This window comes from Copidosoma floridanum, unplaced genomic scaffold, assembly GCF_036245765.1.
Source record: "Copidosoma floridanum isolate Cflo_tuat_1 unplaced genomic scaffold, Cflo_Japanese_pri ptg000022l, whole genome shotgun sequence".
NCBI classification, from domain to species: domain Eukaryota; kingdom Metazoa; phylum Arthropoda; class Insecta; order Hymenoptera; family Encyrtidae; genus Copidosoma; species Copidosoma floridanum.
In genome coordinates this window covers 5337839-5361409 of record NW_028321899.1, presented here as the reverse complement: position 1 = coordinate 5361409, position 23571 = coordinate 5337839, and the positions used below count along the sequence as shown (strand labels likewise).

Genomic DNA, 23571 nt, shown 5'->3' with positions numbered 1-23571 from the left:
ACGGCATCCGAGAATCAACCCATTTGATACCGCATATGAGGTCCGAAGCCTCCTACACTAGCCAGTTTCAATCAATCGATTTCACCATCCTCGACTCTCATTTGGTCGAGGTTTTCTGCTTGACTCGTCTGGGGCAAATTCTCTGTACTGCTAAAATTTAATCGCTGAAAACTGTTTTTTTTTTGTCTTGAAATGCTGTACTGAAAATGCTGTTAAAACTTTTTTTTTCGTTGAAACTTGTTCGAATGTGAACCATTAGCTTAGATATTTAACTCAAAATTACGAACATAATTTCAGCCCATTTGAATCATAATTACTTGAGGTAATTAAAAACATGACAAATTACATACATACTCGCACTCGTACACTTTGTGACTAACTCACAAAACCTTCGTACTAGTTTTAAAATTGTTTTCAATAACAATGGATGATTTATCAAGAATTACACTTTTTGCTCTGACAAAATTATAAGGCACTCTGATACAGTGATCATGCCTAAAAAATAAGTATATTAAAAAAATATTATCATGTCAACATTTTTAAAGAATACCATTTTATGAAATTTAATAATAAAGTGAATATGATTTGTTTGAATTTAGAAACATTATTAAGATATGAGGAGCAGACGGAAATCTGGACAAAAGTCATGTGTCAAAATAAGGGAGAAATTTACGAAATTTTATCTTATTTTAAGGGGGTCTGTGAGGGGTAGTGAAGTTTGAGTGTGGGTCTGTGGGGGGTTAGTGGGGGTTGTAAGGACTTTTACATTCAAGGATTTATACATATAGTAGTCACCAGTGTTGTACATACACAATTAAAAATAGATTACATGAAGACTGTATATTTACAGTTAAATATAACACTGATTTCACTTATTAGTTAAGATGACATTATAAATCACAGTCGTAGTATCTAAGAACAAGTAAACCAGAATAAGAAGATTATATTTAAGACACTTAAAAGTTACTGAAGTAATCTTAGAAATACTTAAAGGCTTAATTTAACAAGTCGGTGTACCATTACGTATGCTGGCCAGTAACATGAATCAGTTAATCGGTTATGGTTGAGAGATTTAACTAATTCCATTAGGTTTGTACAGGTATAATTAGTCCTAACTAGATACAAAAGTAAATAGATTTTTAATTTACATTGTTTATAAAGTTGCAAACTGAGTAAATAGGCATAGCGGTTTGGACGAGCTATAATACTTTTTTTAACAGTCCAGTAAAATTATACCTACATTTTTTACCTGATAAATATTTTTAATTTCTCAACTTTTATAATACGTTGTGTATTAGATATGAATACATGTAGTGGAAATTTGAGAAAAGGGAGCAAATATAGTGAAAACATTTTAACTTGTTTTGTTTTGGACCACTAGCTGAACTCATGAGTACATCACGCTAATGATTTAAGACGTAAATAAACAGGACTGATACTTGCTCTATACGAACTTATTTATTGTGCTTCTATAAAATTGAAACAGTGCGTAGGGAAGAGTAACAAAAAAGAAATATAAAAATATGTATTGTATCAACTTTAGCAATGTACTGTTACGTCGGCGTAACGTATAAGGTTGTGAGCTAAGCTTTCGCTTGTTGCTCAGTATTCTTTTTGCTTATGTCTCCTGCTTAGGCAGTCAGATATAGCCGAAGATAGGACGCGATGCAAGGCGGTAGGGTACGTGGGGAAGGTGCAACCCCATGCTAGCCACTCTCGCAAGACGGTGCAAAAGGTACACGTGAGCAGATCAACTCGCTTGCTCCTGTGCACAAAGACAAGCAGCCCAAAGGGTTTGGGAAGGCTGCTTGTAAGGATGGATGCGTAGTCGCAAATGGAAAAAGATTCTTTTTTTTTTCTTTTTTTTTTTGACTAACTGTTTTATTGTTTGCCAAAATTAGAGGCAACCCGAATGGACTGATATTTTAACAAAAGAAATCAAGGATCGTCTTGAAAGAGTGCCGCCAATTGAGAGCAGCAGTACAGAGAATTTGCCCAAGACGAGTCAAGCATAGGACCTCGACCAAAAAAGAGTCGAGGATGGTGAAATCGAGTGATTGAAACTGGCTAGTGTAGGAGGCTTCGGACCTCATATGCGGTATCAAACGGGTCAATTCTGGGATGCCGTTTTTGTGTACACGCAGAGTTGAGGTCCTGAGTGCAAACCAGGAGAGCGATCATCGAATGGGAAAACTTGGTTTCTAGGTCATGTCCTTGCATTATTCGGGGCCACCACTCAGGTTCGAGCACGTGATGGTTCGCAAATTCGAGAAAATCCTCTTTCCAGTCCAACACACTAGAGAGAGGGGAGACAAAATCCCTTTTTCCTCCTGTCTCTTTTTACATCTGGCATTTCTTATAACTAATGTTATTTGTAAAGAAGTGCTAGTAATTAATGACAATAATAATAATAACAACAATTGTAATGACAATAATAATAATAAAAATAATAACAATAATAATAATGATATTAATAATAAACGTAACAGTAATAGTAACAAATGTTATGAGTAATTGTTTTTATTTATTTATTTATATTTCTGAATTATCATGTTTTCAACGCACTGTTAATATTCTTGAGAGTAGGAGGGAAAGGAAAAAGAAAGGCTGTTTAGCTGTACACCGTAATAGTGGCATGGGATTGCTTATTCCAGTGCGGGAGTAAGGAGGGCACCAATGGGGGATGAGGTGAGTGGTTTCGTTATATTTGAACTAAAAACAACATTTGGTGTTTGTTATGTTTCGGAATTTTTACATAAGTTGGCGTGTTTGCAGCGTCCGGGTTTTCACGGAAATTTTTATCGACAGCAATAAAGGTGCACTGCATGCGGGTGTCTTCTTTGAAACAGTTTCTTCTCAAAGGTGATAAAAAACGTCAAATGCTTTTCCCTTTTGGTGCTACTTGAACGGATGGATAGGAGTAGAAAGCGAAGACGATGCAAAAGAGTGGGTGTGTCAGGCAATTTCGAACATTCGGCTGCTGACGTTACAGTATTATAGGAATCAAGAAGTTTTGAATGTTAATCAGATGAAATTAAGGTAGTTGTACACCACTGCTTTGTAAAAAATCATCATAAAGAAATCGCAAAAATGAATGTATTGTAATATTGTGGATATTGTGAGGCGAATAGACTCGGATTTGGTAGAGTTTTATAACAAGATTGTTTAGATTGTTATCAATATACATCAGGTACTTGAGTTTAATTTTATACATGAGATAAATACTTTTGATAGTACATTTAGAAGATAATAGACTACTCAGAAAGCTTAACAAGTAACTAAATATTATTAAGTTTTCATTGGTTTGAAAAAGTATAAAATCAAAGGTAGTTAATTGCACTCAGTTCGGCGGTAAATATAGAAAAATTCGAATGCAGAACACATATAGGCAGAGCCTACGCATGAAGTACAAAGCATTTTGCTTCCATTAGTATAAAGTTCTATGGATTTTTGGGATATAATTAAGGTGGTCGACAAATTTCGGAGGGGGAGGCAAGAGAGAGATCTGACTTCGTGCTTTTTTTAAGTTATAAATGCGAGTGCATGTCCCGTTATTGAATATTGAGTTGTATTTACACTCGAGGATTTTCAATAAATTAAACAAGTAAAAAGCCATATGTGGAGTGTATATCTTTATTTTAATAAAAATTATCAACGTTTTGCCATTCAAGGAGGCCTCTTCAAAATGTATTAACAGTCCCACTTGAGCTGGTGCATTAAGCACTCCCCACAGTTCGTAATTGGAAACCAACTTCATCCTTCATGTTACGGACGCATTGAACGGACACACCTCTGAAGAATAACATATGGCTTTTTCGTTGTTGTTATATTAATTGGCTATACAAACAAAGTGAGAGAAGGAAAGAAGAAGTACAATGAAAACTCCAGATTATTGATTAAGGAGGTTCAGTCGTTTTTTCCACGGGGTTGAGCGGGTGTGCGGGGGCTTCCATAAGACACCGTGTTAAAGTGAGTTGTACTAACCGTGCATAAAAACGTCCCCCTACTGCATCACGGTTAATTAAACTGTGTTCAACTTAACAGCACTCAAAAGTTAAACCATTAAATGTTATAAACAAATAACGGTACATACTTTAAAGCAGCTTGTTCCGATAGTTCGAGTAATGAAACTTGAAAACATGTCGTTTGCATGATAAAAAATAAACTAGGAAAAGTAGGAGGAGACTTAACTTACGTCAACAAACGTGTGTTGTAAATTTTCGAAAAAAAAAACTTTTTTTGCACATCATTATAGTTTAAAGTCTTAAGAAAGGCTGGGCCAAGTTTCGGATCATGATTTCCAGTTTGACAAATTCTAGAAGCAATTTTGTAAAGACGTCTTCGCTCCATGTGCAAAGACCAGCTGACATCAGACGATGCTTGGTTCTCACTCATACACTTTGAGGACTTCTACGCAAAACCTAATCGCAATTTCGTTTATGTTTGAGCAGATATTTCTTCTAAATGCCTGATAAGGTGCACATTTTTTGATACGAGAGTCTTCCTTAGAAGATATCTAAGCTATCCATTTGAACTTTTGCCCATCCTAAATAAATCTCTAGCCTCAAAATTTGTGCAACAAAGGCTGAATAATCTCTTTCGCCCATGGTAAAACACACGATTTCGGAAATTTTTTTGTTGAAAATTCGGCTGATAAGAAACAGTGAAAAAATTCATATGTACTTCCACCATGTTAAAGTACAACACTTATTTTTTTTAACAAGTGAATGAATCTCCAACCGACCCTCCTTAACAACTTTTTTTACATGCACCCAATCAAAGTTATTCTTTTACATTATTATTAGGCAAGTACTAATTTACTGTTCACTACAGTTATGACCAAATCTGACTGTTCATCGCACCAAAATTTTTTATTACAAGAGTCACTGTTAACTATCTCCTACAAAATTTGTTTCATTAATTTCTCATTCTATAAACACCCAGTTATTGGAACTGCATAAATTTTTTTTGTACGTTCTTAAAGCTCTACACAAATTTTAGTTAAAAACTGAGTGTCAATTGCTTAAAGTAGTCAACCTCCTGAAGGGCATTCGGTATATCGACCGCAGTTTCTACTTTACCAACTTCTCTATCGTAAAAAATTACGGTCAAAAACTAATTCATTAGCTGTCTAAATCCAAATAAGGAGAAGAGCCCACAAGCTGGCACTTGGAGAAATCAATCGAGCCTAATTTTAATGCAATCTGTTACAAATTATGAGAGAAAATGTACAATTCCTGATCATGAAAGAGTGTGTCAGTGTGCATAATCTAAAATGCAACTTTTTTCAAAAAATAATGCGTTGAGTTTTCTTTAATTTTGACACAGCCTGTAAAATAAAAAAAAAGACGCCAATTATCTCATGTTTCTAAAAATATACAGTTCAAATCATAAACTTACTGAACATATGCAGATTTATAGGTTATGTAGCGACGTTTACAATGTATATCCATTTTTAAATCTCAATAATAACCAAACTACGAGAAGAGCGGAATTTACTTTTTCATTTTGAAGGCCCAGTTCAAATTTCAGATGGTTCAATGCATTACTTTTTGAAAAGAGTTACATTTGAGATTGTGCACCCTGACACACTCTTTCATGATCAGGAATTGTACATTTTCTCTCATAATTTGTAACAGACCGCACTGAAATTGGGCTTGATTGATTCCTCAAAAAGCCACCTCGGGGGCTCTTCTCCCTATTTTAGATTTAGACAGCTAATTAATTAGTTTTTAACCGTAATTTCTCACAATACAGAAGTTGAAAAAGAAGAAGCTCCGGCGTGTATACTAAATGCCCATAAGTCGTTAAAGTATTGGTATAATTCTGAAGTTTTTAACGTTGCGTGCAACGAACATAAAAAAATTTTTTTTTTTTTTTTATTAAAATGCATTGAGCGCTTCAAGAAGTAATGAGGAAGACTCCCATTAATTTTATGATCATAAAAATACACCCTTCACGAGATATCAGAGTTTAAAAGTTGATTCAAGTGTATAAATAATCGTAAAAATGCGTTTAGGCCTTAAAAACTATTGAAGTAAGATTCATATAGAGTATACGAATCAAGGTAAGTCTCTGTCTACGCAACAACTCATAAGAACCATCAAAAAAGAGCTCCTCGCTATTAGACCGTCACGATATAGCAATGACCCATATAACCCTATAACCCAACAAAGTTAAAATATGTTATAAACGCATGTACAAATGACTGAAAAAATAAAAAATCATCTACACTGAAACTACATTCCTAGTACTAGTGAAATAAAGTAACTGAAAATGCATATTTTCAGTCCTCAAAAGCTTAATACATTAAATATTTAATTGTGGAAATATCCGTAATTAACCAAAATTTCATGATATTCTAATTAAAAAGGCTGTACGACACCGAAGATAGCAAAAAAAAAACAGAATTATCAATAGAACTTACAACAGCTCAAGCACTTTTTGTCTTACAAAACTTGTTATTAATGAAGTTTATCATTGAAAAAAAGACCAAGAAATATCTACCTTTCAAAGAAATCTGATATCCCAAGCTTCACGCCACTAAAAATGCCTAAGCTTACAGTGATATGATTAAGTAGATATAATAGTACTGAGTTCCAACAATTTTCTTATTCCAAAATAATTATTTCAAGTGTTTTAATCGCAAAAATGACGAAAAAGTATTGAAATTTAAAAAAACTTATCAAAACAGGCTGTACGCTACTGATAATACATATAAATTTATTGATATTACTTAGTACGTATGAGAGTACAAAGTTCCAACAAATTTCGTCTTCCAAAATAAATAATTTTAAGTGTTACGTCGCAAAGATAACCAAAAAATACGAAAATTATAGGAAAATCCATTATCACAGGATGCACGCCACTGATAATGTATAGACATTAATTGATATCACTTAGTACATATGAAAACAGTGAGTTTTAATAATTTTCGTCTGTCGAAATCATTAATTTTAAGTGTTATGTCGCAAAAATGAAAGAAACATACGGTATTAATAAAAAAATTTGTAATCAGACTGCACGTCAATTATAATGCATAGACATTTACTAATATTACTTAGTACATATCAAAGTAATAAGTTACAACGATTTTTGTCTTCCAGAATTCTTAACTTCAAGTGTTATGTTGCAAAAATGACGAAAACGTACGGAAATTTTTGGAAAACTTTTTATCACAGGCTGCAGACTTAGACAACAGGCAGAAATTTGGCATACTTTCCGCTCACGATGTTAAAGGGACAGAGAAACAGTCAATCGACAAATCAAACAGCAGAGGTAAAACGGCAAGACTTGAACGGTCACCCATCTCAGTACTAATCTTGACAAATGATGCTTAAACTCGGTCATCAACGGAAGTGCAACTATACCACTAAGCCATCGTGTCAGTCATGTATACATAAATAAGGACGTGTTGAGCAGAAAATTATTTTTTCTTAAAGTTCTTAATTAAATTTTATTTCGCAAAACTAACCTCACCATCGGAAAGCTGACTGAAAAATACATCGAAAATGGTATTTGCAATATTTATTGAGTATAAAAAACAGGTCGAGAAAATGATTGGAAAACATTGATTTTTAGCGCTCGCTCGGCAGGCCTAGGTCGTTTCTCGTGAAACGCCTCATATATAGTTGTAAGTATGTAAGTTCGGCTGCAGCTGAACTTAAACTGCCTTGGCTATACTCGGCTGGATATTCGGGCTTCAGGAACGTGGCCATAAAACATAGAAATATAAGAATAGAGTGCACCAATCCCACATAACTCTGTACTAAGCTATGTCCCACGGTGCGAGAGAGACCACTGCATAATTACCATAAGGACCATGTGGTACCTATGCAGCGTTCTCTCTCGCACCAATAAAAACATCACCGAACAGGATTATGTGGGTTTAGCGCTCTCTATACTAAATCTCTATGCTTTAAAACTATTCGTACACACACACGTGCATACGCACACGTAAGACAGCTACCTTGAAAAATATTCAACATGAGAAGTAACATGAAATTTTAGCCGTAGTAGATAAGCTATGGCGGTTCTAGAACACGGCGGTTCTAGAACAGTTCCCCTCTTTCCCCTTCCTCTGCGGCGTTCCCCTGAGTTCCCCTGCGGCCAATGGGAGAGCGGCATGGTTTTTGCGCGCGCTGCTTGAGTTTTGTGTGTGCTACCTGCAGTGCTAGAGCGGCATCCTTTTTTTTTTGCGCGCGCTGCTTGAGTTTTTGCGCACTACCTGTAGCGCTACTCGAGTTGGGTGCACTGCAATGTGCGTCTGCAGCGGTGGTTTGCGCGCGCTGCTTGAATGTGTAAAATCTTGTGCAGCTTGCACATGTGATGGTTACATGCATTTTAAGGTAAGCGAGCGCGTTACATGATAATGTAGGATGTGAAGTGGTAGGAAAATAATTGTTAAAAATTTTTTTGTTTATTTTTGATCAATGAGTTTATTTAAAATTGAAAAAAATAATTACATGTACAAACTAGACTCGCAAAATGATTTGTTAAACATCTTATTCTTGAAATACAATACATTTTTCACAGCTCTTCATCATCGTCATCGTCATTGTCATCAACATCAACCCATTCCATATTAAAGTAAAACTTTTTCATTCGCCTGACATTATGAAGAGCACACATGGATCTGTAGGCTCCGTTGTGATGAGCACAAGTAGTAACTAATCTTGGGAGTTCAAACGGTGGATAGTCTGTCATATCGGTGACTTTAAAACCAAATCTTTCAAGCCACTTTTTTTTCAGATCTCCAATAACAAATATCTTCGTAGCATTTTCAAGATTCTCCCGTAAAATATTTCCTATTTCCGTGTACTCAATTTTTCCCGAGTCCCAGGTTAGTCCATGATAGTAAAGTTCAAGGTATAAATTTTTATGTTTATACTTTGGTGGTAATTTTCGCCAAGTAAAGGGTGCTTTAAAAAGAAATACTTGTGCTTCTGCATCGGTAGCACTGAGTGGAAGGATAGCCAATTCTTTGAGCACATAATCATTACCTGGTTTCTTGAAACCTTGCACGTCCACAAAATACTCCAATTTCCACTATTATAATATTTAATTTAATTTTTTTTCATCTTTTCATAACCTTCACTTTTAGGACAAGACCCTTTGTTGGATGAATACTTATCAACAAAGTTTTTCAACCAAGAATTTTTTTGTGCATCACCATTATCATCGTCCTTAGTTGAAAGTTTTTGATACTTAACATCAGTTGTAAAATTGCTTGTACTCGGTTTATGCGACATATTGATTAAATAAATTAATTTTTCAAACAATTCTACAGTCTTTATCTTTTGATTTTTCCGCAGATTTTGTTTTTTCAATTTTCACACATTTCTTCTCGTTTCTCTTGATAAATTTTTCCCACTCTTCTTGTCGTCGTTTATTTTCAGCTTCTTCTTTACTCCAACTGTTGCTCCGGCCTTTATCCATGATGGCTGAGAATAAACTAATGCTCGCAGAGCCCATGAATTGACTTTATATAGCTTTTACATGAGTTTCTTGACATCCCCACTCATTGGACTATACTGAACGATACGATCGTGTAAAATTAAGCAATAAGCTGATGTATTGGCAGGGAAATTGTTATGCGACTCAAATTCTAGCCTCACATCTACTGGAGCATTTTTTAAAGACTCGTTTTGTTTGGAACAATCGAGAACGATTAAAGGTATTCGATTGAGAAAGTGATGTTTGCCTAATGAAGGCGTACAATTTTTGCCATAATATGAATTTTGAAAATTAGCATTCATATTATATAGCAATGCATACTGGTTACGCGTAATATCGAGATTAAGATCACCATATGGATAATATTGTGAATTTAAATAGAGTTTCACATTTCTTATATTGCAGTGGTCAAACATACTAACGTTTACATCTTTCTGATTTTTTCGGTTAGTTTGAAAGGCTAAAATAACATAACGTGGCTTTTCCAACTGATTGGATGTCTTAACCGTCCAGATATGCTTTGATGTGCTAGGTAACAGGGGATACTCATATAATTCCCAAGTTCGAAAACTCATAGATATAAACTTATCTTTTTGCAGATAATTTAATAAACGAATTTTATGAGAATCTGACATCACCACATAGGGCATAAGCCACTCAAGCTTCAATATTACTATTTTAAAGTCTTCTCAAGTTGCTGCGGCCGCAGGATCAGCAGCATTGGCATTAAGCGGAGTTTGCAACACAGCATTCAAATCGTTTCTTGATCTTGTAAGTATAAGCTCATGTTTTACATTAACAACTATCTTACGATAGTCTTCAGCAAAACCTAAAATCATATTCAGTGGAAGAATTATATCAAAGTAGCCGTTGTTATTAGGAAGACTATCATCTTCTTCTCCAACGCCAAGCCAACCAGCATTTATCACAGATTTATTTTGATCTGGACAAAGTGATAACCAATTTTTCATCAGGGTTGTTAGTCCAACATTTTTGCACTTATCTACCTCTATAGCATTTATCTCATATCTTATTTCCTCAAATAAGTGACAGATGGCGTTGTTTATCAATGTGGTGTTTGTTACTGCCGTTTTTTCATCTGCTTTGACCAATCTTCCGTAAACATGTAGAGAACTTCTGGATGGTAAAAGACACAAGTCTTGATGTTGAATTGAAATGCGAATTTCATCGCTGTTGCCATATGTTGATGATGCATACGGCTGATGAGCATGAATCTCATAGTGCGCAATAGATTCGTCAAATGTGACTGGAGACTAAATACTTAGAATCTCGTCCATTTTGTATACAACAAAAAAATATCCAATTTAATTTCCACCAGGGCTTTTTATTTTTAGACCGAGACTTTTTATAAACTGAATGTTTTGATGAGTTAGTTTTTGTCGTGTCAATCGTTTTCTTGAATGTCTCGATGCTTTGATGGACTTTTTTCTCTGACGTCTCAACGCTTTGACAGCTCGTTGTTGACTGAGTGCTGGAGTGCATATTGAGCTGTCTATATGATTTGTTTGATTATTATAAACGATACCCATTATGGAGAAGGTTTTATGTAAAATCTTATAGTTATGATTTCTCCACGAAAATTGACTAAATCACCATCCTGATCTACAATGCGTAGTTGTATATGATCAATGATGCACCCAATAATCGGTAAATAAATTATTTGTGAAGGAACTTCAATAATTTTATATCCAGGTGGTACAGCAGGAAAAAATTCATGAATCGTGTGTACTTTGTAGCTGTTTATGTAAGCTCCACTCGTGATGTTGCATTCAACTCTTAATGCGTTTATCTTTAGAATAGCTACAGGTAAGTCTGAAATATGAGTGGTATTATTTTTTAGAACTCTCTGAGTGAAACCTAATAGGCGGCCTATAGAATCTTTAGGTCTAAAATCAATAGTATGACTGCACTTGATGATACTTTGAAGCGTATTATTGTTTGGCTTAATATCGAGAGTTATGTTGCGAGGTTGTAATACCTCAATCAAAAATGACCTTATATCTTCGATCTCATAACTGCCTGTTGGTAATACAATAACTTTATTGCCAACATAAAATTTATTACAATTTTCATCAATATTTGGGATCGAGTTGAATGACAAAAGTTCTACTAAGCCAAGAACGTAGCTGTGTTTTGGCGACAACTCAATCGGTGGAAAATACTGTGCTTCTAAAATAGAAGAAGTACCAGAAAGGCTAAGTGTTAATGTTTCTTCCATGGTTGTCAAAGCATAACTAAGAGGTTTCTCTCGATGTAAGAAAGTTATATTTGTTTTAACAGAAACTTTAAGCACAAATGACCGCAGTTGTAGGAGTTTAATTTTTGATATCGCTTATGATTATATTTCACCTTACTAACTTTTAGATACAACATTAAGTCAGTCGGTGGCTGCAGATCTCCAAAACTGTCAAAGTACACAACATTATTACCACGTTTTTTATAAGCCACCCAGTGAACGCCAGGTCCATTTTTATCATCAAGATTTATCATAGCTGTTTCACAAAACCATGGACCATCAGCAGGTAAATTGTTTCTCATGAATACTCCGCGAAAATGAGGAATTTTTAAGGTTTTAGAAAATTTCATCAAATCTATGTTTGTCAAAGCTCGATCTGGTAATTTTATTTTTTTGAACTTTTTTTTTTTTGAGGTTTTTTTTTTTTTTTTCCTTAAACCTTTTCCAGCGTATGACTTTAAATAGACTCCTAATCCAGTTTTATGCAGTTTGAGATAAAGACCTTTTCCAATGGCGATAGCTTCCATGGTTTGATTATGTCTCTGACTTTCTGCTAGCTGCTTTTTGGCTGATTTAGCAGCATTAATGCTCTTCATAATTCCAGCTATTCCATTGGCTATAGCACCAGTTGCACTCAAACCAGCAAACAATGGAATCAAAGGTAAAGCTCCACCAATTTGAGTAGGAAGACGTAAGATGCGTGGAATCGTAACATACTTTTTACCTCCCGATTTTTTAACTGCACTACGAGCACCTTTCAAAGCGCTACTAATGACATCTCGAGCACTTTTGCTTTTAGCGTTCATGTCTTGGGAGGCCGCTTTAATAACTGCACTTAAAGCACTACATTGTTTTTTCTTTGACCTACCCATCCTTTTTTTCCTTTTGTTAATACTCTGTTTTTTCTCCTGCTTCAACCCCATACCAAATTTACTTTTAACCTTCATAGCACCGGTCACCAGGGCCGCTGCTGCTCTTTCACCAATACTTGAATCTAAAGCCTTTACTCTTTGCCAAGCCTTCTCAGCTAAAATTTTATCTGCTTCGTGTCTAGCTTTCAAATCTTGTCGATTTTTTGAGTATGCTATATCATGCTCTTTGCACGCCGCGTCTAGCGGATTTACTCCAGGATCCCCTCTAGCAAGACGCTTAGCAAGCTAAGTACCTGGACCGCAGTACTGATAGCCTGGCAAATGAAGTTCTACTGGTAAAGAATTTATGATTTTATTTACAAGACCATGCCCTCTCTTACGATGCATGACGATGATTAGTCTTCAGAGGTTAGATCATGACTAAGCGTTCGAGAAAATGAATAATGTATTTATAGTAGACAAATTTGTTGAAAAATAAAGAACTCAAACTATATAAGTGTTGTACTATTTCATTAAAAGATCAGTTTGAACTGGTTATTCATACAGTATAGACATGGAGTTCAAAGAGCAATCCATAAAATTACAAGTTCCTAATTTTGACGCTACTGTAAAACAAGAAAATCGTTCAAACCGACATGGTGAACTACTCCCTGACAGTATACGCGCGGTATTTTGCGGTCCATCTAATTGTGGTAAAACTAATAGCTTATTAGCTTTAATCGTGCATCCCAACGGAGTTAAGTTTGAAAATGTATACGTGTATTCAAAGTCACTACAACAGCCTAAGTACAAGTTTTTAAAAGAATTATTGGAGCCTATAGAGGGTGTGAAATACTTACCTTTCAGCGAACACGAAACTGTAGTCTCCCCAGATGATGCTTTACCAAATTCTATAATGATTTTTGATGATGTAGCTTGTGAAAAACAAGATAATGTAAAGGCTTTTTTCTGCATGGGTAGACACAAAAATGTGGACTGCTTCTATCTTTGCCAGTCATATGCTCAAGTACCAAAGCATCTTGTAAGGGATAATGTTAACTTTTTAGTTTTATTTCGTCAAGATGAAGTTAACTTGAGGCATGTGTATGATGATCATGTAAACTCAGACATGTCATACATTCAATTTAAAAATTTATGCTATAATTGCTGGAATGACGATAAACATGGATTCGTTGTTATAAATAAAGATAGGCAAATAAATAATGGTCGCTATAGAAAAGGCTTTGATAATTTTGCTGTACATTTAGGGCATACCTAGCACAATCATTACAGTCTGTTACAAGACATTGGAGCATCATCATCATGTATCAACAAGAGAAAGACGTTCTACGTCAGTTAGTGAAGGCGCGAGAGGCAGTTAAAGAAAAGTACAGACTGTTGAAGTTTGGGAAAAATGAGGCTTAAAAATTGCTTACTGAAACTTTCAAACCAATTACAGACCCTCTAATGGAAATCGTTGCCGAAACAAAAAAACAAAACAAAAATAATAGTAATAATCCTGTTACTTACAATAATGTTTATAGTAAAAACGCTGAAGAAAATAATTAAGTTGATAAAGTGAGTCAACAAAAACATAGAGAAAGAATCAGAGAAGGTGATACAACATTTGAGTCTGCCATTAGTGAAAGTGATGATGATTTAAATAATACTATTCTAACCCAATCTATTGATTCTGTTCAAGTCAGTAAGAATTCATTAAATAATTTTTATTTACAAATACTTGATAAAAATCAAAAAGATTTATTAGATTTAAAGTATGGTGTGCGAAAAGAAAATGAGGTATACAAGCTTGGTGATTTGCGAATAGACTTTGAAAACAATCAAATCAAACTAAACGATATAAATTACCCAATGAGTGCTGGATTAATGGAGTTACTCATTAAAAAGCATCCTAATGAATCTCTGTTGACACAGAAGGATTTTGAAAAATACTACGTATTATTAAAAATTTCAAATGTTCACAGAAAAGGGTTTAAAAAAAACGGATCTATATGAACCCATAATAGCAATAAGTTTAATAAAATTATTGCTCCAATGTTTGATCTTGTGGTTCATAAAAAAGGTGGCTCGTTGCTACCTTATTATAAAACTGCTCAAATAATGCAACAAGTAGATTATATACACTGGGATGATCCTAATGAATTAGTAGACCGTTTACGCTTATTAATAGCTGAAAAGTCGGCAGGAAATACAAGTCATGACAATGAAATTATATCACTTATCGAAGAGCTTCATGAGGGAGGATATATATATTGATGTATGTAATTATTGCTTCAGTATCAAAATGAGTGTCGATGTATTCGGTCGAAAATTGGGTAGGACCGGAGGTGGTAGCCGAGGTCCTCCTGGTATTGGATACAAACTTACCGTAGATGGACAGTATGACTTAGATAATAAAAGACTGTGCAATGTTGGAACACCAAAACATCCTCAAGATGCAGTAAATTATGCTTACTTGATTGAAGTAGTTAAAAGACTCGAAAAAAAGATAGATAGCTTTCGAATTTTTATGTACAACTTGCAAAAAAAATTCCCATTTATTCAAGCTGATTCAAAAAACTTAAACCTAGATAATTAATACATGGAGCAAATCGTTGAGGAACTCCATAAGGCAGCCAGGCGTAACTATCCACGCCGAAAATTCAACATACGTGGCTTAGACGAGACTTGGCAAGAAGACCTTGTAGAGATGCAGCCTTACGCTCGTGAAAACAAAGGTTATCGGTATATACTTACTGTAATAGATGTTTTCTCTAAGTACGCATGGGCTGTACCTGTCAAGAAAAAAACTGGTGAAGAAGTAACTGCAGCAATGCATTCGATATTGAAAAAAGGACGAATGCCCATAAACATGCAAACTGATCGTGGCAAAGAATTCTACAATGCTAACTTTCAAAATCTCATGCAAAAATATAAAATAAATTTATACTCAACTTACAGCAATCTCAAAGCGTCTATATGTGAGCGATTTAATCGTACTTTAAAAAATTTGATGTGGAAAAAATTTAGTTTGCAAGGCAACTATGAATCGTTAAATTTGTTACAAACATTAATAAAATTTTATAATAATAGAAAACATCGAACAATTGGTTTAAAACCAAAAGATGTTGTTGCTGAAAATGAAGTTCAAGTCATGAGGAAGTTTAAAAAAATATATGAAAATAACAGTTAGTCCAAGCCTAAATTCAAAGTTGGTGATAAAGTACGAGTGAGCAAAACCAAACAATCACTTGAAAAAGGGTATACACCAAATTGGTCCACGGAAATATTTACAATCACACGAGTAGCAGCAACAAATCCATCAACGTATCATCTCAAAGATTACCTAGATCAACCTATTTCTGGAGGTTTCTACGAACAAGAACTGCAGAAAACAAAGCATCCAGATGTATACCTCATAGAAAAGGTTCTTCGAAGGTGCGGAAATTAAGTTTTCGTCAAATGGTTGGGCTTCGACAGTACTCACAATAGTTGGACGAATAAATAACTAAGATTTTTTTTAATTATTTAAAGTACTAAGATTTTTTAATTACTTAAAGTTTAAAATCATAAGATTGTAATATGAATAAAATAATAAAGAAAATGTTACATAGAAGAGAATGTTTAAATAAATACTCAAATTTAGAGAAAATTGTAATTTATTTTTTCATTTTTTGACATTACGCATAAGAAAATATAATATGTTTTCCATTGTACACTATAAACAATTTAAATTTATTTACAGCATCCAACAATTCATTATAAAATTCCTCGTTTTTCAACAAGGCTGAACTTATACTAGTCTGCAGAAAAATTTGAAATTCTTCATCAAGTTCTGCAACTATTTTAGGTCCGAATTTAGTATTAACTTTCCTTAATTTTGACACCATATAGTTTTGATTGGGAATCAATTCGGAAAGTTTCCTTGTTGGAAGGAAATCGTTGTCAGCGATTTTGTTGAGTGTTGCAAGATCCATCTTTAACAAAAAAAAAAAAAAAAAATGAAAAAAATGAAAATTAGCATAAAATACTAATATATTACATATACTATGTGTAAATATGTGTAAATGTTTAATGTAGAAAATATATTACCTTCAACGTATCTAGGTTTTTTACACGGCGTTTCGATTGAAGAAACACGAGATGAAGGGGATTTCAGCTTCCGTTGATTTAGTTCAACTTTACTTGGATCTCTGCTTGAGAGTAGAATGAGCTTGTCTGGCTGCGACAACTCCTTATATAGTGCTGACCCCTCCTCCTCTATCGTCTGATCTGCTAGTGTTCTGTCTATTTTTGGGGGATCCAATACAGTAACTACCCTTACAGCTTCTCCTACCTGATTGGCCATCCTTTCTATCGAATCTTCCCTCTTATTGGATGATTTTACTCCCACTATGCTGCAATGACCCCACGGTAGAGTGTCTGTACAATCAGGTAACAAATATCTTTTGTCATCATGAGCACTTAGTGCAATTTTTGTCTCTTTTTCACTAAAAAGCTGATGATGACGCGATCTAATGTTTTTTTGCTCTCGTTTAATAATAGTGTTTTCATACAAACATGTTATATAATCGTCAAAAGTTATTGTAGCCTTTACAATGGAACTTTTAACGCCTTTTGCTTTCTTTATGGGGTTTTGATCTTGAATTTTTACACTATACATTTTGCTCCTTAGTCCTACGAATTCCAACATGATCTTTCCATTACATTCATCCTTCATTAAACCAACAATTTTTTTATTAACGAGCGGTATATTAAATCTATTATCCAAGTAATAGTCTGAAGTATCGAATTCTTGAATATTCTCACGCATTATATCATAAATATTTTGGTTCGTTATTTCATACACAAGACAATCAGTATCCGTGTACAAAAGTTTGCACTGATCTTCCATTTTATTTCTCATAAAGTTGTAATGAAATTGATACACAAGTGTCTTTGACAGGTCCAAGACACTTAATTCAACATATATTGGTTTTTTTATACATACATCCGTACGAAGTAATTGTATAGCCACAAGCTGCTTATCAAAAATATCACAGCTATGGAAATTCGGTCGTGCAATATATGTCTCCGCACCATACCTCCCCTCCCACTTGTTAATGAGTTTAACATCAACTCGTTTACGTTCATTTTCCACAGTCTTTCCGTAAACAGCATTATTAAACAACTTATATAACATCTTCTCGAAGTCCTATGAATTTTTTTTATGCGAAGACCATGACTTACAGCTTGCTTGAGAGCACGGTAGTGTATCACATATCGTTCTTTGTCATATAAGGTAGTCATTAGTTTATTTTGTTTAGATCCAGGAGGTGCCATTTGCTCAGCACAGAATGGCAAATCTTTATGAGCGTTGTGAAGGGTTTTAGGATACTCAAGATCCACTTCAAGTATATAGCCAATTTCAGCATCATCAGACACGTTTAAAATACCCATTGAATTTGTATTTTGAATCCATTTAAAATCTGCGTATGGTAATGGTTGGGTCATGGCCCATCTATATAAGTTATTGACATCATAATATATAAGGTATTTTTCATCCTTATCTTTTTGATAGTCTTCTTTCATGTAAGGATTATTAGCTTTTGCATATCGATTGCAACATTGACTGATTCCACCTCGTATGCCACGCTCGATAAACATAACAATGTCAATGTCTGTTAACAACTCTAATTTCACCTATTATAAAACCAAAAACTTTAATCATAATTATTGTTATATGCATACATGTATGTGAAAAAAAAAAAATAAAGTTACCTTCGTATACTTTAACATAGCATCCCAGGTTAAGCCAGAAAATGTAAAATAATGAGCTGGGTCTAATTCATATGCCTCATGACAACTATTCCGAAAATTTTCAAATATTTCAGCGAGTAGAAGTACGTCAGTCTTTAAATATAAATCAGAATACTCTCCAAGAGTTCCAATGTTAAAATTATTCCAAACATTTTCAGCATGCTCATACTCTTCATCGGTTATGTGAGCTTCGTAAAGACTGCTGTAGAAATCTTGTTTTGATGGCAACTTATTTTCTTTTAGTTTTTCAAATGAAGAAATATAATCATAAAGAACAACACCTTTTCTTTTTAATAAATTTATCTGATCGTAAGTATATTTATCATCACTTGAGAAAACTGTTTCTAGAATTTTCAGTTCTTCTAAATATGAGGATAATTTGTCAAGAGATGAGGCCATAAATTTAAATGAATCGATAAATCGGAGATTGATTTCAGTTCCTTCAACGTATTTTGTAAACGAAATATATTTTTCTTTCGTTTGCGGCAAAAGCTGAATTCTTCCCGGAAAACATATAGCAAGTTCTTTGATAAACAAGTGTGAATCATAACCACTCAAGTTATGAAAAATTATAGGTATCATTCTCGAGTCTTGATAGTTAATATTACACTTGTTGTGTGCGGGTCCACGATATCTATAAGAAATTCATGTACAGATATTATTTGATTATTATTACTACTATTATTATAGAAAAAGTATACTCACTTTCCAGTAAGGTGACAGTGGTCTTTAACTTTTTTATCATTCGAAGTAAATGGTTGATTGCAAATATGGCACGATGAAGCCTTGTTCAATTGAATTTGTTCGTTATTCGTCAGGTGAATCATTTTCAAAGGATTTTTATATAATTCTTCTAATTTCAAAGCTAGAAAATATAGATCTTGAACAAACCATTGAGCAGGTGTTTTTTCATTTTCATCATACTGTCTATAACTTTTATACTCCGATTTGCTATCATCATAATAGCACTTAACAAAATAACCAATACTAAAAGCTTTGTGATGTTGATATGCGCGGTCACTTTCGACAGGTTCCAGTAAACATTCGAAATCTGCATATACAACAAAAGGCACTCGATTCTTGTATGTAAAATTTTTAAATTCAAGTATATGCTCATGCTTTTTTCTATCAGGTAGAGTAATTTTACACTTATTTAAATTTTTGCAATCAACTTCATGCATTTCTAACTTTTGTTTGGACCAAAAATAGTGAAGGCAACGATCGCATATATTTGCAGCATGTTCATGTTCTGATAACTGTTTGCGTACTAAGCGAGATAAATTTTTTATCCAAACATAATGATATTTATGCTCTAAATCATTGTTATTATTATTTTCTTCTTTTTGATCATCTATGTAGAAGCTCTCAACAAGTAAAAGATTCACATGGGTTTGTTTTTTGTTTGCAGTCAAGTGAGTTGGAAAAACAATGTAAGTACTACCCTTCTTTTTTAAAAAATATAAATTAATTGAAATGTTGTTTTGTTTTTCAAACTTTACAATTTTTTTAGGATATACAGGGAACTCAATTCCATCAAAATTTAATTCACCTTCAAATTCAATATAGTTAGAGATGCGCTGTGGATTGCTTTTCGCTGGATGTATTGCTGATAAAACAGCCCATTTAAAACATTGAACGTCTCTGTTTATGACATTTACACAAGCTTTTTTTTTTTTTATGTAATCCGGCAAGTCTATGAAAGAGCTACCTCGCATAGGGTTAAGCTTATTAATATTTACAACTAAATTTAATATTGAGTGCAGTGTCCAGCCAGATTCTTTATTTTTAAAATCATCCATATTTTTCTCTATCGGCTGTCGTACATTCATCTCAAACCATTCATTCAAGTTAGTCGTCTGGTAAATAGTATGTGATTTCGTATTAAAATATTTTAAATCTACATCCTTTGTATTATCTTTTACTATCACATATTCAGCTGTCAACATCGTATTGACTTTAAGTGCTTGATATACCTCTAAAGATTGTTGAATTCGTTGAACAAATTGCTGTTCGACATCTTTAAGAAACTTTTTTATATCTAAGTGTTTCAAATTCACAATTAAAGCGGTCGTGATGCGATTTTCAAATGCACTATTTACATCATTCAAACTTACGGATGCATCATTTTCATCATGTGGAACTTGCATTGCAGGTACTATACCATTACCTTGAACACGTACCGTAGGTGCTGATATTTTTGCTTCTTCTTTACTTCTACCTTGAACACAATTAGAATCTGCTGCTGGTATAACGCTGTCATTATTATTACATGTAGCGGTTTGAGTTTTACATGTCTTGACTGATGTTAGAACACTTTCATTACTTTCTCGTACAAAAACTTCGGGCTCATTTTCAAATACCTTGACTGCTGCTGCCACTTCTTGCTCACTGTCTTTCACGAAAACTTCAGATTCATTCATAAATATTTTTCTCGCTTCTACTACTTCTAAATGATCATATAGTAGTTGTATAACAGTTTTTAGTAAAGCCTCAGCAGATTGGAATTTTTGTTTTTCTGATGTAATTAAATTACTTCTTTGACTGAAAATATGAAAATCCTTAGCAATTGTAAGGCTGGTGTCTAACAATCTTTGGATTTGAGATATATCAGCATCACTATTGATTACTTGTTGATATGATTGCCATATACAATGTGTCACATCTTTAAAATATTGAACAGTAGCCATGGCTAGCTTGAAACCGGAAGTTAACAAAACGAACGATTTTGTAGAAGTAAGCAGTATTAGCGCTAGCAACTCCTTTAATATGCTAAGTTTGGCGAATACGAGGGAAAGGAGAGGAGTGGGGGGGGTGTAAACGCGCATGCATGTGTTAAACTAAAATGTACATATTATAAACCACATTTAGCAGTAAAATTCATTCATTTGATTACTCTCGGCTGAGCAACATCAATTACTTTTTCTTACAAAATGAAGTACATTGTAGATTTTCAAGGCTTTAAGAGCTTTGGTAACAACTTTATTTTTAAGGAAATTTCCTTTATTGACCTTGACATGGATACTTCCCCGGTCGTCATTGTACTCAAACCACCTTTTCCATTAGAGGACTTATCAAAAAAGTATCAAAAACAGAATCAATGGTTGGAAGCTAATTTTCATGGTATAAACTGGAATTCCGGTAACATTTCTTACAAAAAAGGAATAGAAAAATTTAAACGTATGCTGTTTGACGTTAGAACAGTTTATATCAAAGGTCTTGAGAAGAAAAAATGGTTGCAAAACATACTATCATGCAAGTATGTATCATTAACTTATAGAAAAAAGTATCTTGAGTCTAATAATATATACATTTTCTTGTAAATAATAAATATATATGTGTAGATATTTTCAGAGTTGTTAATGTTGAGGAGTATGGGTGCCCTGCTCTTGTAAATCTCATACAAGACTATGTACCATGCAAACATCATAGCTTTCATATTGATTCAATGTGTGCTGTGAAGAATGTGCTAGCAATGAAAGATTGGATGCAAAGTTGTAAAAAGAGTAAAATTTGGAAGGTTACATACTGAACTATTCATTATTCTAACTGAAAATGTAATAAAAAATTTTTTTAATTATTGTTAAAACAAATAATATTTGTGATCAATGAATATACTTTTAATTAAAAAATTTGTATGTAGTTCTTTTGTTGCACGTGAGATAAAAAAATATTAAAAGTTTAATTTCAGTATAATCAAGACAAAATGAAAATAGGCAGAATTTTTATTAATAAAGTAGAAAATTTTATTACATCATAATCAATTGTTTCTCTTTGACATAAAAATTTAACATTCGTAATATATATTCTTTACAGATATACACTTAAAACTTAAACATATCAGTTAATAATTTTTGAGGTAAAGATTTCTTATGAAAGTTTTTTTTTTTGCATCTTTCCATCTTGAGTAAATCAGCTTTTCACTTCTTCTCTATTGCCTTTTGTTTCTTTTTTTCTTCCAAAGCCTCTTTTTTCTGTAACTTGTCAATAATTTGTTCTCTCTCCTTAATCATTTTTTTTTTCTCCCGAGCTATTATTTTGTCTTCATCTTTTTTTAAGGATATGTGTACTATTTCCATAAGCGTACATTTATCCTCTTCAGACCACGTCTCAAAATTTTCGGGCAATAAAGAATTTATTGCGAGTGATGGTGGCGGTGGTGATGACGTTGACGGGAGGGGTATATTTTCTCCAGTCATAGTTAGGGCAAATGCAGATTTTAAAACTTCATCGTTGTCCTTACTTACGGCTGTAGCAGTAGTTGCTCCTGTTTTTACCACTTCAGGTGCTGACTCCAATAATTCATCCCAGTTTTGTTCGCAAAACCATGATGCCCATGATGGTGAAAGTGGTGATTGTAAATTAAAATTATCTAACCATTCGCATTGAGAAAACTGTAGTTTTTCTTCTGAAAAATATTTAGAAAACAACAATTTTATACATCTTAAGCAATGAAGTAGCTAAAATTTTAAGTTTGTGCATGCGTGTATTATATAATATAATTGGAGTAATTATGTTTCAACGTGCAAAAGTAAATTTTTCTACTTTACCGTTTTCATATGATGATGATGATGCTGTTGGCACCGCCTCTACTTCTTTAGCTGTTGATTTTATAGATGTTGGTGCAGCTATTTTTTCTTCTTCCACTATTACTTCTGGCATTTCTCCTGCAGAAAGATCCATTGACATGAATTCAGGAAGTTGTTCAGAAGAAGTTATGTGTCGTTGCAAAGCACGAAAAATCAGACGTTCCTGATATCTTCTTATATCACCATCAGTAGTCTTTTTTACCATATTTATGCTGAAAAAAAAAATAAATAAATTATGGAGTTTTTGATTTTTACGAAGCTAGAAAAATAAAATTGTTAGTGAGAAAATTAGAACTCTAAACATCATTTCTGCGTCTCGAGTGAAATAGAAAAAATAAAACTCTCAACATCATTTCTGCGTCTCGAGTGAAATAGAAAAAATAAAACTCTCAACATCATTTCTGCGTCTCGAGTGAAATATAAAAAAGTAGAACTCTCAACATCATTGCTGCGTCTCGAGTAAAGAATAGGAAAAAGTATTACATAAGCAAAGTAGTTATGAAAATTTTCACATACCTTGATGAGTGTGTCTCGACCTATGCGTTGTGCTACCTTGAAGTTTAACTCCTTTACTCCCTGGCTAATTCGAATAGTGTGACTATGACACTTGAGGACCGTCTAG

The 23571-nt window shown here is 33.7% G+C and overlaps 2 protein-coding genes across 6 annotated transcripts in view; both read right to left on the bottom strand.

The window, feature by feature from the left end:
• Positions 1-23571, bottom strand: part of Klp10A (kinesin-like protein 10A) — a 592557-nt gene that overhangs the window by 510795 nt on the left and 58191 nt on the right. The window lies entirely within an intron of this gene.
• Positions 19065-20783, bottom strand: LOC149374076 (uncharacterized). Its single transcript, XM_089594954.1, has one exon. The coding sequence runs from the start codon at positions 20781-20783 to the stop codon at positions 19065-19067; it is 1719 nt and encodes a 572-aa protein (XP_089451080.1).